A 17,516-nucleotide genomic window follows, 5' to 3' on the forward strand; every position below is an offset into this window, starting at 1 on the left:
TCGTGTTTGAGGAAAAACAAGACGAAAAAGGCGTGCGGAGAAAATTTCTACAAATAGTGGGAGAAGAAAAAAAACTAGGCGTTTGCGAGTTGTGCTTGAGGGGTGTGGAACGTGCTGGGGCCTGCTGCATTATAAAGACAAGCCCTACACCCAGCCAGCTGTGCTGCACACAAAACTGCAGGAATGAGGGCACCATGAATGGCTTTCTCTGTGTGACAATGACTGCAGCATTCAGTGGAAAGGCAACGGTCAGGGGTCTCAGCTGCAGAGATGCAGCACCGAGTGTGTGTGTCTGTGTGCGTGTGTACACTGAGAAATTACTCAGGAATGTGAGGATACATGCCAAAGACAAAGAATTTGCATTCTCCTCGCCCTCTGAAGAAATATCACAATCCCATCAAAAAGCCTGTCCCGACAGCCACACTGGATAGAACTAATTAAAGTCTTGTGATCGGCTAAAGATGCTTTTTCTTTTCCCGCTGATGCCAAGGGAGAACTGTTAGGACTGTGTGATATGGCTTGAAATTTCAATTTTCTATCATCTTACACATTCACTGGCTTTAAAAAAATTTATTTATAGATTTATATCTCAAAATAACAAAAAAAGAAACATTGTCGCGTACAGTTCACACATTCTTTCTGCTCTATTTAACCCTAACTTGACATGGATACGCACCCTGATGGCGAAGCATGAGCCAGAGAGGAATCTCAACTTTGGCCACAGACGCTCGACTTAAACTCAGCTACGACTTAATAAATACTTTACAAAAATAATGCAGGCTTTTTTTTTTTTTTACAATGAAGATCTGCCTCAGAGACACACAGTTAAATTACGGGGGGGGTAAATGAATGAAAATGAAAATGTGTGCATGCTAAATAAACAATCAAGCGTACAAAAAAACCTGGATAACTGTGAATGACAAAGTTAAGGGAAACTGGGTAACACATTCCTGAGGGAGGTGTCGTTATTCTATTACCACAGGTCTCTCCGATCCGAACGAGCCACACATGCACACAATCGACACGGGCACGATAACAATAACAGTTCTACAATGACAGTTTTCCCTTTTAAGAATATGAAGTCAGTCCTCCCTTTAGTAACCAAATCTCGAGTTACAATTGGCAACATAATTACTGACTAAATTTCATTTTCATTTATTAAAAGTGTAAAAACCAAATAAAAAAAATAATCAGATAAAAAAGACGCGATATTTCACGCCTGGTTGTGATGATGTTGAGAGAAGTTCCTTGTGAGAAAAAACGAACAAAAAAACGGGTTCTGACTCTGTTAGAATTCTTTGTGGTTCAATAAGAGCAGTATGTCTGTCCTCAGAGCCTAAAAGTTCATGTGTTAATTGACCTAAAACAGAATTAAAAAGGGTTTCAGCGCCATTTCTGAGGTTTAGCTGGATATATGGGCAGTGTTTTTGCGGGCTAGAATTCCCTTGCCTCTTCAAACTGTTTGTAGTAGTCCTCATCCTGAGGGTTTTCTGGACACGTCTGCCCATTGTTTGGTGGCCTTGCCTGGTTGTAGCGGCTCCAGTCACCTTTGCAGATGATCCAAGGCAGGATGTCCACCTTGTAGTGAAGGTCGGCAGAGAACTCGGTGCTGATTAGATTGGGTGTGCCGGCTCCTTTGCCGCGGGTGATGAGCTTCATGTTGTCGTCGTAGCAGCAGTGCTGCGCAGCCAGCGTGGTGGATTCAAGGGTCAGCATGGAGCGGATGCAGTAACGAGCCGTGGGCTTGTAGATCTCCAGCTTCTCTTTGGGACCGCTGGCGTCTTTCCAGCGGAAATTTCTGCGCGTGGGGGCGTCGTATACGTCCGCCGTGCTGTAAGCCACCTCGGTCGGGTAAGAGCAAGGGCAGCTGGGAAGGTCGTTTGCCACCTTGGTCATGTATTTCTTCAAGAAATCACTCTTGCAGTTCATCCAGCGCTCACAACTGTCTGTGTCTGGAAGAAATCAGGACACAATTTCTAACACTTTCCAACTGCAGAGGATGAAACCAGAAGTGAGATGTTTAAAATCAAGGTGTGCTCGCTGAGTTTAGTAAGAACAGAAAGCAAAGAGGGAGTGGGCAGCTGCATGCTGTGCTCTTCCTGTCCTGTTGCACAGTAATGGAGCACAGCGCGAGCATGAGGAATGCTGAGAGTGTGCAGGAGCACTGCTGCCAGATGGAAGAAAATACCTTTGATAGAGTAAGAACATCTGAATGAAGGATAGTGTGGAGTAACACATGAGGAGGCAAAAATCTTACCAACTCCAAAGAGCTCTGTGGCATTGAACTCATCTGTTCCAGCTAACAGGCTCACTTCAGTAGCTGCCGTCCTGAAGGCATCTTCAATACCTTCAGAGAGATGAAAGTACAGTGAAAGCTGGATCAAAAGATGAAAGACCACTAAATCAACACATGGACATACATACCATGTGTCCTTACTATGAATAATGTCTTTAGTAATGTGGGTTTTTGTCTGCTATTGATAAGATTTTACCTGGGCAGTTAGGCATGTCGCAAGTTCTGGACTCGGTGGCTGTGCAGGCATAACCGCATGACCTCGTTCTCTTCTGGTTTCCGTTTCCACAAGTGACACTGCACGCTGACCAGCTACTCCAGTCCCCCTCTCCATCCATGTAGTCTTGGATCAGAGAGAAAGAAAGAAACATCCTCAGCCCTGTTGCAGGCCATATGCTGAACTTACATCAGTCTAGCCTGGACAGTTTTGGATACGGGCAAGTGAGGGGGTTCGCTCTATAGTGTGCTCCTCAAAGGACATACAACATATGCTCATCTATCCACATGCACGTGCTCTCTGTGCTGATGCAAAATTATTGTGTCAATGTGCAATTTCAGTGAGCCAGTTAAAGCATTTTGGAAATTCCATAAAAAGCTTCTGTGCATCCAGGAGACAATTTAAAAATCAACGTTTTCTTTGCTACCTGAGCATCCCAGGCACAGAAGCACCGGATGCCACTGAGCTGCTCTGTCTGTGATATATTAGTTTGAAAATGGGAAGTGAAATGGGAAGAAATTATTGTTTAAGTTCAATTGTCATTGAGCCCATCACCGTTATGCACATAATGTGGGCATTTTGAGGTGGAAGTATTTCTGGCTTGGTTCCAACCCTCCTATAGGCCCCCCGCTGCCATCTGCCCCTCATTATGAGCTTTTTTTGTATGAATACAGGCCAGATAGGCTTCTTCTACTGCTGCCCTTTCTCCCCTTTTAAAGCATATTACAGAGCTGGGTGCCAACACTAACCAAAAATCAAGGAAAAAAATAGATAATAACCTGTGCTGAGACCACAGATGAGACGATTGAGTGGATGATCCTCACTGCCTGTCCACAATTATGCTTATAAAGTTTAAAGCCGAGACAGTAATGATGATAAAATATTCCCTCGTCCATTTGTGTGGTATGAAATGACCGACGAATGAGATCTGACCACAGCGATAAGCCAGAAACATTAATCGCGGGCTTTGGTTTTACAAAAAAACAAAAAACATTATATCTCTGGCAGCCTAATCACTGTAGTGCAAGTGAATAAAATGAGATTTTCCACAGCACACGCATTCCTGTTCAACCACGTTGGTTTGGGCATGCTACAACACGGGCCGGACGCATACTGCCTGACAGCGAGCGTAAATCCTTCACCGGCAGATTTATCTGTGGGGTTACTTTGGGAGAGTCTTGCGAGGACGGTGTGGCGACTTTAACGGCGCCTCTGGCCCGGCTCCTGCTCCCGAACTTTGATGTAGCGAGGCGTTCAAACCGTGTCACATAGCGAGTTCCACAACACAGAGGAATCCATCTCATAAAAGAGTGTTAAAGGCTTCAATCAAGGGCTCCCAAAGGCTCGCCTGGGATGACTGCACTTATTATGGTGACAGCTTAAATCAGCAAATCTGCAAATTACAGATTCCACGTCAGACGACAGCCATGTGTTGAAACGCCGAGGACTGGTGCTCGAATAAGACGCGGCCAAATATTGTGCAGCGTGCGTAAATTTCCCTGTAAACACACACACACTGTAATCCTCACCATATTCCGTTTGAGCTTTGCTTCCCCTCCTGTCCCAATCTGCCGGTGGCCTGAGGAAGTTGCTGTCCTCTGTGTTGCTCCCATAAGAGCGCTCATTCTCCTCTGTTTGATGAGTGGAGGAAGACGAGGAGGAAGAGGACGACGACGACGACGACGAAGTGTGAGGCCACCAGTTCCTCCAGTTTGGCGAAGCCCAGTTGGGCTTGGTTTCCTTTCGGAGGCCTTTCTCTGGTTCATGGCCCTCTAGTCCATCCACCACTTCAATGGTCACCTGCATTAAGAGAAGTCAACTCAAAGTCAGTAAGAATTGAAGAACTATCGATGGTGGCACTTCCTGGTACCCCGACACACAGAGTTACCCACTCCCTGTTTTCTGTCCTCACACATGTGCCTCCCAGATGAGGGGGGAACTCTACCCCTGCCCCGCAGTCACCCTCCCACCTCTCGGGCTCTCTCCACCTAAACACAAAGTTCAAAGGGCGATTCAGCCTCCTCCAGACCATGAAAGCCAGATGAATCTCAGGATCAAAGACACCCCCCCACCCGACCCCCCCTTCTCCCATAGCCTCACGCCCTTGCTCAATTGGTTGCTCTGCTCTCTTCCACTTTGTTCGTGCTCAGATCTGGCAGCGATGCCCTAAGAAATGGAAAGACCCCCTTGCTAGATTAGACAGGAGAATGATTTAAACATGGCAGCGGTTACTCGACCATCTGCATCACTGAGGGACTTATGGGCAAGGGTCTGCCGCACATTTACATAAGCTGCTGTCTGTCTCCCATCACACGGGTTAGCAGTGAAGCATTGCCGGTTAGCATCTGCTTTTCAGCTGTCATTATGATCGACGTGAGACTTCACCGTGTCTCTTCAGCTTTGCTGCGAGCCAGGAAGTGTGAAAAGGGACAAGGGGGGCAAAAGGAAGGAGGAAAGGCGACAGAAGGGGGTTAACGACATGCGCCAAACTATCCTCCTCCTTCCTGTTTGATCTTCCTGTCCTGTGTGCTTGAGTACCCAGGACAGACGATGAACAGACGATTAATCAAAAAGCGGCAAAGCATGCTGGCAGATGGGGAAACACGTGCGTTTACCTGAATGTTGGGATTCTGTCCATTGATGTCAGCTTTGGAGAGGTCGGGGAAGTTGTGCAGATCTAGGAGGAAAGCGCCGGGGCCGTCCTTGTGTACGCTGCCGCCCTGTGCCCAGGGGAGGGTTGCAGGCCGATGGGCCAGTCGGTGTTCTGGACCAGACTGTCGGTCTTGAGGGGCCAGCTGGGCTGAGGAGCTGCTTTTTGCATTTATGTTGTTCTATTGAAGACAGAAAGGAGGGCAATGTTAATTTGTCATCACTTTTTTAAAAAATCGAATTGGTTTGGTTTGGCTGTAAAAACTAAGTAGCCCTATATGTAAGAAATCCAGGGTTTGCACACTCAGCAACATTAAGATTGATCTCTCGTGTTGACAGAGGTTCACTCAACCATGACCTCTGTCATAAATCCTGCAGACAGTGGACTACTGGGAGCCCAGAAAGAAGGAGCCACTGGGATAAACATTCTGTGTGTCTGCCTGCTTAAACCAAAATATAATCTGTCAAGAACTTGCATTCAGAGCCAATGTCACAGCTAGACTGTATATTTTTCCATTTTTAACTGACAGAGTATACTTCTGCTTTACCATAGAAATATAACGTAGACATATATAGCATGTGCTGATGGTGGCTGGGAGAAAAGAGCCATGTAGGTCCTATGGTTTTCCTGCTTTGGGGCTACACAGAGAAACCTAAGCAAACATTGCAAAAATAATTACATCTGCCATCTTGTAGGCAGAAAAACATTTGGTGCACTGACAGGAGTGTTGTAAATTCATCCCAGAAGGACACTTGAGGCGTTTGTCCCCTATCAGGTATGCACAGAAGGAGCAATTGGACAGCCGTAAGCAGTCGGCAATCATCCCCGTTGTGGGGTGGCAGAAAATAAGATCAAAAAAAGCCATCAATCACGCTCCTTGTTTTCTTTTTTCACGTCCCGTTTCTTCCTGCCTAGTGTTTTTGTGGCCAGGCTGAAGCCTGAGAATATGGCAGCGGCGCTGTACGGTTGCGGTGGCCAGTCACAGACAAAGTGTCAGCTCAGCCACATTGTGGTGGGTATAAAAGCCCCCAGTGGAGCTGTTTGTGTCCAGCCAAGGTGCACTCCGGGGCAATATAGGCGCTGTAAATGGAACGGCACAGCAAGGGAGGAAGGATTATAAATGTAACTTGTATTCAAGCGAGGCGGCTGCACAGAAAGACTTCCACATCCACTGAGCACTGCGTTCCTTAGTTCAAAACCAGATGGAGATAATGTGATAATGGATTTCAAAGAATTTTAAAACGTTCAAATCCCATCTCTTAATTTGAGCGATTGCTTTAATTACAACGATTATACCGCTGGCCATAACTTTGAGAAAGAAGAGCAGATGCATCTAAATTGTTGCTTTGAACCACACACACAAAAAAAAGGTTATAACTTACATATGACGACAAGTTTTTAATGACAATTTATGTCCACAATTGTAAAATCTGACATTCTGAAAAAGGAGATTCCAGCTAAAAACCACAGACGTCTTCACAACCAGCCAATTACGGCAGAGAGCTCAGTACTGGAAAACATCATTCCAGCAGCGTCGGCTATCGACCCTTTATGCGAACATCACAGGGCTCTCTTTGGATGTATCACAAGTACTTGGACTTTGAGATGCCCATGTGATAACCCTGCCTTTCAAGTTCCCAGTCTTCAGATTTCAGTGGCTGTAATTGAGCCCCGCTGAGGGAGGAGGAGGGGACGAGGGGGGGCAGCCCTGAATGCAACACTCACAGCTTCAGTCCACTGTGTAAATGCAAGCACACATCTGTAAACAAATTAAACAGGTGTGGTTGATCTTATCTGGGAGGCCACCTCTTTTTTTTATACAAATGCTACGAAAAGTTACTTTTTTGCCGTTTCCCTACAACTCATCGTTTATGGAAACTTATCCAAAGACTCTAAGACGATTAATCAAAGCACAAAAATGACTTTTCCCCACGTGTTTGTCTTGCAAAAGAAAGCATGGAGGTAGAAATCTTTTTTTTTTAACCATGAAAACCCAGTCGCAGTGTTTACAAAGAGATTATTCCTCAATTATGCCATCTAGTCATATCAGAATCTTCTGTTGTTTCATATTATGGGTATCTACAGACTTATTATTTAGTCTTGACACAAATATGAATACTTTACAGTCAAGCTTTAACATGTTCTCCATTATGCTGGAGTCACTGCTGCTCAGTGTTGAAGCTTGCTGAGCTGCAACTCGATTGTAAACACAGAGTTTGGCAGCTAATAGGCAAATATTGGTAGTTTATCAGCACTAATTCCACCTAATCTATGGCTTAAACATTAATTATATTGCAAACAAGGGGGGGGGGGGAAAGCACCATATTACAGAACTTTTTTCCATTTTTTTCCATTTCAAACTGAAATAAATGTGAACTATTGTGCTGCACTAAAAATAAAAGCAGTCATTTACTATCAAATTGTATTCAGTAAATTTTCCACTGTATCCATTTGCAGTACGAGCCATCTTAAAGATAGTTTCCAGACTAGATCATTTAAAGATTGTTGCTCAAATGTCACAGAAAGTGGAAGGAGAGTTTTTGCTTTGCTGTGATGGCAAATTGTGTCTCTGTACATGTGGTAGACCTGCAGTAGATTAAAAACTGAGCTAGGATCACATACAGAAGTTAAAAACGTGGAATTCCCAGCCTGTAGATACTTCACTTCAACATCTCTGTTATTTACAAATCACTTGGTCTTATCGTTTCTCTCTCTGCCACCAAAGACCAAAGAAACATTTACTTTTTCTGTCCGTCCTCACAAAGTTGCAGCCGTCAGCTTGACTTAATAATTCATGTTTCATGCTTTCCTTTTGCCTTTGAACAGCCGGCTTCTCGCTTTCCTTGGTGCCACGAGCAGAGATGATGGTTTTCTGACTGCCATTGAGCATTGAACAGCATTCTGACATCATCGGTCACCAATATAAGCTGCTTTTTGTCGCTCTAGATTTCCGTGTTATGAGCTCGGCAGTGTTGAAGGACAAGTCATGAAATGTTACACCCCCAAATTATTGATTTTATGTTTTTTCCCCTACTTGCCACTCCAAGAATGTGCTTTTTTTCTACGTCTAACTTTGCTCTCATACAGTAACAGTACACAGAAAAAACTCATTTGAATGTTAAAAAAATCAGCAGTGTTCCCGATCACTCATCTGAGATCCGCCTCGACAAAGTAAAATGCTTTAATTTGAAGATCAAAAGTGACACACAAGTCTTTGGTTCGTCTGGGGGGCCTCCCAGGATGTCCCCACCACCACCCCACCCCAAAAAAAGCCATTAATGAACACTTGCACACACAAGCCACCCCCTTTACATCCTCACAGTATCTCTTCTTCTTGTCCCGCTTCCCCCTTTTTCACTTTGTGAGGGCTGCTTAAAGGGGCATGACTCTATTTTCAATTGGGAGCAACTCAGGGGTCCTTCCCCCTGGGAAGCTGGCAGGAAATGAAGGCCGTCCACATTGTGCCAGATGCTTTTCAACACTACACTTCTGTAGGTGGAAGAGAAAATCATCCTTTCCCTAGTCACATGGCGTACCCAAATGTTTGCTTACATGAAGAAACGGTGAAGATACAAGCCATGGAGGACCTCTTGAAAAGAAAAGCACAATTTCATAAAATCTGACTGCATGCATTTTCATTTTTAAATTTAACTGATTTCCCGCAGCCACAGAGGCCTTCCTGCTCCAGCGATGATAATAAGCCTCAGACAAAAGAGTTTTCTCTTTCCACTTCAGGTGCATGGAGCTGCATCCTGCCAATTGTTCTTCTGTGAATGGCACTTTAAATATGACACCTCGGGATGACAATACACCCCTTGGGCTGTGACAAGCACGGCTGAAAGATGACATCACGGTCTTCAGTGGAGGGTCAGTGAAGCGTATCTGCAGTTAGTCGCAGCGTTTGTGAGCAAAGAAAATTTACAAAAAAGAAACCTCAAGGCTCGTCTGGCTTCTTCTCCCTTGTAAATCTGGACGAATGTCAAACGGGATCCTGAAGCTGGGATATAAGTTGGCATGAATGAAGTTTATTTATTTATTTTTACTGCGATTCAGCTGGAGAAACTCCCTGCTACTCCTCATCCGATCCAGCATTTGGCCATGTGACAAATATTCAATAAATTCCTGGAATATTTCCTCAGCTTTGCATGGCCTTATATCCCACACAACACGGGCTTGTTTGGCATATACGCGGGTGTCACAACGATGGCAGTGATCTGGTGAAGTAAAAATTCTTTCCATTCATTTCCCCTAAGCCCCATTAAAGCATTTACACAGGGATACCATTCCAGTAGGCATAAATACCCATTTATCACCAGGAGAAGAACAAAGTATTTCAGTAGCATGCTAAATATACATCAAAAAGCAGCTGAAGGATGCTTAACACTCTCTAAAAAAGCCTGTTGATCCCAGACCCGTCTTAACCCGCAGGTCAGGATTTGGGGCTCTGCTGGAGACTGTGCGCTTTATGCTTTATGTTAAAATGGGCAGTTAAAACCATTAAACCTGCCTTAAGTGCTGTCGTGTTGACAAATGTCTCCTCCAGTGAACTTTTGTTGGGACGCCTTCTAAAGTGGACCACAAGCTTTTAGCAAAACTGTCTTTTGACCATAGTGTCTTGAGATTTCCAAACTTTACAGTCTTGCTTACACTAGATTACACCAGATTTAAAAAGTGAAGTTTAAGGTTTGACCTGAAGCGGGTAAATGTTATGACTTGTCCTGCAAACACACCCTGGGCAGGAAGTGGGCACCTTTAGGGCTTCAGCTCTGACCCCTCTGCCTTATCAAGTGTTGGCCTGGATGACAGTGATGAGCCTGTGATGACAGAGGCGTGCCTGCAGCTAGCATTTAAATCCCCGACAACAGGGAGGTGTGTCTGGTGTGGGGCACTGATCTCTGACCCTGCCTCATCTTCTACCCCTCGGCTGGCTCACCACAGATCCCCGGGGGACATCCCGTGCGTATGTCAATCTCCATTCACTCACAGGACAACCCCCCCAGGTAATGAAGGTTTGTTTTACCTGGGCTGCATAATCATATGAACATTTGATCAGAACCATCTGCGAGTGGACACCCCTCAGATTTCCCAAATTTAGTGTCAAATTTCCCTGAAGATGTCTCCTTATGGAAAAACTAAACTAAACAAAAAAACAGCAACGAGGCTACTCACAGATTTCCCCCACTCACCTCTGTAAGCGCTGTGCTCTGATCCAGGCTCACAGTTACATTCCCTTGGGGAAGCGGATTGCTCCGCAGCACCGTGATGTGCAAGGTAAGGAGAAGAAGTCCCAGGAGCAAGAGCAGTTCCGCCGCCAGTCGCACCATCCTCTTGACGCGACCGCTCTTTGGAGCCCGCGGTGTGGTCGGAGCTCCGACTCCGCCTCCTCCCGGTGCAGAGACTCCAATCTCCGGATCCGCCGGGGACGAGGAGCCGCAACACCACTTCGAAGCCACTTCGGGAATCACAATTGCAAAAAAATAAAAATAAAAAAATAACAAAGAATGAAGGGAAACGGAGCGGAGGTGGGGCAGCAAAAATAGTTGAGAAAGAGAGAGAGAGAAAGAGTTTTTAGTTTGGATCCAGTGTTTTTTCTCTGCAGATGTTTGTATTGTCCTGCGTGAAGGTTGTCCCTCTCACTGAAGGTTCACAAAGTTTGATCTGAAGACAAACGCGGTAAGCCAACGCTGATGTGCCAATCAGTGCGGTGCAGCGAATCCTGCAGGGCCGATCCAGCGTGCAGCATTAACGCTTTCCTTTCTCCGAGCTCGGGAAACTTGCAGCCCCGTGTCTCCCCCACACGCTGAGCCTCATGCTTCAGTTTCCCCAACTTCCACCTCAGCCGCTTTACGCATTTCTCGTCATGTGCGCGCTCCGCGTTAACCGGCGCATTCTCCGGTGAGCCCTAACTTTGGAGGGAATAAAGCAAAGTGCAGGTAGTTTAAAAAGTAGCTCTTCACTGTTCAAACTTCTCGACGGAGTTGTGTCTGCTTCATAAACAGCGCGCATCCATCCCGCGGGCCCCGCAGAAACGGAAGACTTAGGCTCGCGTGCGTCTTAACGAGTCGTAGGCCGCTGGTGGAGAGAAACCGAATCACACTACCGACACACGCTGTACTTGTTGTGCGCTCTTGAGGTGGTTTTATACCAAACGCCCCCGTGCAGGCGCCCTCCCCCCGGTTAACTCTTTCGTCCCTCTGAACCAGTCCTCGCAAAACTGAAATCCGGTGGAGCTTTTCACGTCCACAGCATTCCTGAGAAAGGTGAAAACTGAAACACCCAGAAAGTATATTGGTACCCTCTGCTTTCCGCTGCAGGCGATTTCCAAAAGTGCGCTCTGGTCACCTGATCAAAATATTTAAAACAGAAGTAAATTTTATAAGTTACATTTTCTTAAAGGAGCATGTTTGATATGTGAGATTAATTAATATGACATAATTTCTTATCAAATCAGACAAGCAGGAAACCCCCCACTATGTTTGGACAATGGAGACTTTAAGTATCCACGGTGGTCCTGGGAGGCTCTGTGGTATACGCAAGCGCCTCGCAGCGCAGAGGTAGACACCCAAAGCGGCTCTGCAGGAGGTCTGCACATGTTGGCGTGTGTGCAGCAACAGCAGCAGCAGCCACGTCTCAGATTGTGGAGAAGGTGTTGTAACATCTCACTTAAGCAGGACAAATGGTACATAATGTGATTAGCTGTTGTGAGACTATTTATTGTCCGCTTCAAAGGACAGGCCGCTGTGTCAAATTATGCACCAAGCAGGGCCGCTCGCTGCTTTAACGTGGGTGACAGCTCTGCTTGATCCACTTGGCCCGGAAAAGACCACGCTTTCCGTGTCATCTATCACCTGACGACGACTAACAAGATCCTATTACCTAGCGGTCATAAATGATTTGTAAGCGTCGTAACAGCTAAAATAAGCTCGGAATCATCCTGACATTGGTTTTCGTGGCACAATTCAACCCGCAGGAGAAAGACGCTTTATTTCTGTGCATGCGTAATCTGGGATCTTGGTGTAGGAAAGCGATGAGTGAGAAAAATCCACAGGTCTGGTGAACTGAAGCCCTGAGTTTACCTCTACTGGTGTAGCTGCAGAGTCTCCTGATGCCCGTTTGCACCAGAACGCATCATGGTCATTCCAAAGAAATCTAATGACCAACTTTAGGAAATAAAGAGCAGGTGCTTGAAGAGTTCAACAACTTAAATATTTAATAGAGTACCCCTGACATCATGTATAGAACCCCATGAATATCTGATGAGGCTGAGTTGGGTTTAAAACACACAATAAATGCTTTCAGCTGTCTTCTGCATTATTGCCCCAACCTTGACCTTTTTCATTATTTTCCCTTATATCAGTAGTTTCCAGCCCAGCTCTACTCCAGGCTTCAGTCTTTCTTAGCCCAGGAGAAGCATAGCTGTCCAAAGCATGCAAGTTCTGTCCTGTTTCACTTCAGATCTCTCGCTCTCTTTTTTAGACTAGAAAAATCTCTGTCTAAATGGAAAACAGAGAGCGGTAAGAATGGCTTGCCTGCTTTGGACACAGTGGTGGACATCAAAGGCGTAGCAGAGGATCCCTCTTCAGAATAGCAGCTACATGCCATTCCAATAAGTGCAGTGTATTTGGATCTGCAGTTCAAAAGAGGCTGGTGCAGGCAGGCAGGCAGGTCTCTGGGGCCTTGCCACCAGTAGTCTGGCTGCACAGATGTTTTGAATGCCAGCGCAGACCATTTGCCACTTTTGCTGAAGCTGAAGGCAGTTACAAGTGACTGGAAAGAAGCTCGGAAAGACTCGCGCTCCCCACCTTGCCTGGCAGTCAGTGTGTATTACTGAACTCTTGTCAGTTTGCCTCAGGAGCCTGTTTGAACTTGACATTTTTTGGAGTAGATTTTTTTTTTAAAAGTCCATATGTCAGTGACAGCTGTAGCTTTAAAAGTAGGTCGATTGCCAGCATGATTGCTTTTTTATCTAAACAGTCTTTTAAAGATTAGGACACATTTAACTAAAAATGACAGTTTTGTTGCTCATAGCTGTGGGATTTTACAAAAATAAATAAATAAATAAAATAAATTATGCAATCTGCTTCAAGTAAAGTAGAACTTTTCTTTTTTCATGTTTTAGGGCCATGAGTCTGTTGAAATGTATCCTGCAGCAGTCACTGTCATTCAGTTTCTTAACATGTTAGTGTTGGATAATGAATAATGCAACAAAAAGATGGAAAAAAAAGCCACAGATAGGCTGTCCTCTCCCAGCTTAATTTTAAGCTCAAAAGTCATCGTCAAATATCAGATTTTTGGAGTAAACCTTTCTCCAGCTGTGCAGCTATGCAAAAATATTGCCGGTAAGTCTCGGCACGTTAGAGTTTGCCTTTCTGCATAATAACACTGGAGCTTAGTATTTGAAGACTCCATGTCTGTGACGCACCGCGTTAGGGCAGAGGATGAATTCAAGCTTTTCAGCTTCTATCTCCACACGTCTCCCTCCTGCTGCAAACCCACGCTGAATTTTTAACACTGCTCACGTTTAGAGTTAAGGTGAATGCAAACAAAAATGAATAACAGGCATCCGTTAGACGTTAGAGCACCCCGCTGGGGTGAGGCTACCTTTCCCCATCTCCTCCAGATCTTTATGAAACAGCACATTGGTATGACATCACAGATTTGCGGATTAAAGAAACTGTTTTCCATTGTTGCTGGCTATAGGAGCCAGATGTGAGATATTCACTTACAGCACAAAGCGATCAAGTACAGAGAACAGATTTCAAGAGTTAGCTGTTTTTTTTGGAAACTTTTATCTATGTTTGTACTTCATTATGTTTCCCAAGAACTGCATATTGCTTTTTTTAATCTCCTCTTGTAAAATGTTATCACTATGCTGTTTATGGCGAGGCAAACGCAAACATAAAAACATCCCGAGGAAAAACAAGTGCAGACAAGACCAAATCCGACACACTGTGAACACACATTCATCATCTATCTATAATCCTTCCTGTGTTAATCAAATGATTACCACATACCACGAGAATTTAGAGTTCAGAGCTAATTGCTGGGTAAGGTTTCTGTTGGCTCAGGTGCCGCATGCTCGGCATGCTTACCTTCACGACTGTAACGCAGTGTTGTGCGTGAAAGGGAACAGCAGGTCTTTAAAACATCAACAATTAAGCTGTTAAGACGTGGTGAATAAGAGCAGTCTCGCCACAAAACAAGCCATAACACCTTTTTTATTCTGCACGCGGGCTGTTGAGATTTAACTGCATGTCAAAGAAGTAATTGCTGCATGATCTATTATTTACAGAAAGGCTATCATTTACTGTGGAGATGAAAGTGGTGTTTCACTGGAGACGTTTTTATAAAAACAGTTCACCGTGGAACACAAAATCTTCCTTTTGCTTGATCTGTTCAGCCACAAGTAGTGTAAACATTCATGCATCAGGATATAAGTTACAAAGGGAAGACTCTTTGGAAAAAAACAAAAGAAAACATGCCATCTGGAAGGTGAATTTATTATTTGGAAGGCATTCGTGCACAGCATTTGGGAACAATGGGTATAAAAATCCTCAAAATTTACTGAAACAGCAGTTTGGAGATTTGTCAGTTTCTTAAAGTATAAGTAAATAGGATTGTGTATTACTATCTAACTATTACTGCCATTGGCATCTCTAAAAAACTTCAAATATTAATTTAAGAGAAGCAAAAAAGTGCTTCCATAAAAACCCGTCAACGTCTAAATATAGACATAAGTAATTAGAAAAAATCTGCAAAAAAGCGAGCCCTCTTTTAATCTTTAAAAATGCCCTCAGATGTCAGTGCAGAGGAGGTTAACATCGAAAATGAACAAAACAACATATGATTTTCTTCCACGAATAAATAACTCAAGAATCTTGAGATTTACACCAATCCAAAAGATGCTCGTGCATTCATTTCACATATACATATATTCATAAAGAAACGGCATTTCAAGAGTTCAAAACATTTGTCTTTTAAAAAAGAACGAATACACAGTCCAACATTATGATTTAACACACATAAAAAACAAAAAAAAAACCCAAACAGCTGCCAAATATTTGGCTCTTCTCCTGCTGTCTGATGAATTCACTGTGTGCTTATGATTGCTCAGTTTAGACACTGTGAAGTCAAAGGGTCAAAGATCATATCAGCTGTCCAGCTCGAAGTCTGTCTCATCGCACAGGTCGGGCTGAGGGGAATATTTCCGCCGCGAGAACTTCAGGCAGAGAAGATCTCCCACCTCATTCATACAATCGAGCACCTGAGTACAATGGAAAGTCTCAGAGCATGTATGTTTCATATATATCCAAAGTATCAAAGTGGGAAACGCTCGTGTGTGTTTGTACCTGGTTCAGCATATCCCGGGTGTGTGCAGCAGATACACAGAAGCGAGCTCGGGCCTCTGTGATCGGCGTTGCTGGAAAGCCGACCACAACTACGCCGATTTTTCTCGCCAGCATTTCTCGCGCAAAAGCCCTGATCAGCATAAAAAAAGAGAAACGGGTTAAACACGAAGCACACAAATGACTTTAGCAACAGGAGGGCTTTTTTTCTACTTCTACTTCTTCTTTTTTTGAGTCCTCCTTTTCCGACTGAATGCAGTCAGTTATAATGTTGTCACATTATATTTGTTACAGCACCTACATAACACGGCAGTGTAACTCATATTTACGATTTCTGAGTTCACCGAAATGAGCATGCAAGTCACATTACAATGGGAAATGTTTTGGTGCTATGCCTCATCAAATGTAAAATCCATAGGAACGCTGTTCCTTCTAGCCTTTCCAAATGTTTAAATATGCAATCGGGACGTGTGGTTTGCGAGGCTTGTGATAATTTCTGCAAAGTACCATAAATTAAAAAGGGTGCAGTAATTGTTTTGACGACCTCAGAGCAAGTCTGTTCATTTTAACAAAGCCAACCTGCTCTGGCGCACTTTACCGTGGACAGTTTGAAGAGGTTAAAACCTTCAAACGAGTTCTGAAAGTGGTTTGATGAATCTGATCCGGTATATTTTATATAAACGCGGTGATGAGTATCTACAGAAATATGTTCAATGCTAATAAACGGACTTCAGTGTTGTTATAGGAATAAATATTATGGCTCTGGAAAAAAAATCATTTATTTTTTTTGAAACAAGGTTTGGGGACCTGTGAAATTTCAACTTTATTACAATAAACACTGATACTCACGATAGCAGAGCGATCTCAAATCACAGGCTATATGATGATGCCATCTGATTAAGGCAATAACTGAGCAGAATTTGTATTTGTGCAGATATTAATGTTGACTGTCATATAATCAAGGAGACTTGATTACATACCAGCGTGGGAGTCTAGGGTTATACCAAATCAGTACCCGATGTTGCCTCTTAAGAGGTTAAAGACATCATAACACTGCACAAATGATTGATGGAAACTCTGGAGACACAGCTGATCAGAAGACGCACGTGATGCTATACTGAAGCTAAGAACAAGGAACATCCTGATCATCTGGCTCTGTAAAAGTGTTTTCATGAGTGTTTCTGTGTGCTTACACCACTTTGGCTGGCATGTAGAGCAGCACTGGAACCACAGGTGAGTCATTATTGCCGTAGATGATGAAGCCCATCTCCTTCAGTCTGGATCTGAAGTATTTGGTGTTCTCTGCCAGTTGGCGAATCCGTCTCAATCCTCCAATTAAAACAAGGACACCAGCAGATGTACATGAGTAAAGCACCTTTTTTCACTGAATTTCCCCTCTATATTTGTACCGCGCCCTGTAGGGAAGGACATTAACTGTCAGTAGTAGCTAATGTACTGTGAGTCCTGTGCAGTGCCATCTCATTCTGAGTCCTGCACCTCCATCTGGGCCATTCCAGCCTCCTCTATGAAGTTGTTCATGATTACAGCTCAGCTGCAGCAGCAGATGGTTCAGTTTTGTCTGCCTGACAGCATGGTATATGCGCTTGCATGTTGCCAGAGTGGGGGTCTCGCAAATTGGATATGATTGATTTTGCGTGGAATTAGTGACTGTGGGCTGCCACGAGAATGTAGCCGTGACATATAGTGAACACGAATAATGCTTAAGCATCACACGCATTTCCTATAAATTCACTGCACTAGAAGATAAATCACAGGCAGCAAAGGCGGCTTGTTCTGCTGACCCTCTGTGTTCCCGAACAATGCGAATCACTGGGGAGCCCGCTTGCTCTGTAGCTGCTGCAGAGTTTGGCATGGCCGGCCTTGGAACACAGCTCTGTTTCCCTCTGATTACCTGGGAACAGATTGGCAGTTCTTTCAAAGGGACGTAAGAGAGCACTTTAAATCCCCTTATCTCAGAAGAGGGAGAAGGAGAGAGAGGGAGAGAAAAGG

The 17,516-nt window shown here is 44.3% G+C and overlaps 2 protein-coding genes across 2 annotated transcripts in view; both read right to left on the reverse strand.

The window, feature by feature from the left end:
* Nucleotides 1-555: 555 nt before the first annotated feature.
* ism1 (isthmin 1) lies at nucleotides 556-11,484 on the reverse strand. The gene is made up of 6 exons (XM_005936323.3): nucleotides 10,347-11,484; nucleotides 5,126-5,341; nucleotides 4,040-4,310; nucleotides 2,493-2,636; nucleotides 2,258-2,347; nucleotides 556-1,952 (listed from the first exon to the last, which is right to left on the reverse strand). The coding sequence occupies exons 1-6, from the start codon at nucleotides 10,482-10,484 to the stop codon at nucleotides 1,435-1,437; spliced, it is 1,377 nt and encodes a 458-aa protein (XP_005936385.1). The 5' UTR covers nucleotides 10,485-11,484; the 3' UTR covers nucleotides 556-1,434.
* A 2,897-nt stretch (nucleotides 11,485-14,381) lies between these two features.
* sptlc3 (serine palmitoyltransferase, long chain base subunit 3) overlaps nucleotides 14,382-17,516 on the reverse strand; it is a 21,089-nt gene continuing 17,954 nt past the window's right edge. The window contains exons 10-12 of the mRNA XM_005936325.3: nucleotides 16,700-16,835; nucleotides 15,510-15,639; nucleotides 14,382-15,424 (exon numbers count right to left, since the gene is read on the reverse strand). Of these exons, the coding sequence (XP_005936387.1) occupies nucleotides 15,311-15,424; nucleotides 15,510-15,639; nucleotides 16,700-16,835 (380 nt within the window). The 3' untranslated portion in view covers nucleotides 14,382-15,310. The remainder of the gene's footprint in view (nucleotides 15,425-15,509; nucleotides 15,640-16,699; nucleotides 16,836-17,516) is intronic.

This window comes from Haplochromis burtoni, unplaced genomic scaffold (genome assembly GCF_018398535.1).
Source record: "Haplochromis burtoni strain Fernald_Lab_line unplaced genomic scaffold, NCSU_Asbu1 Contig_207, whole genome shotgun sequence".
Classification (NCBI taxonomy): domain Eukaryota; kingdom Metazoa; phylum Chordata; class Actinopteri; order Cichliformes; family Cichlidae; genus Haplochromis; species Haplochromis burtoni.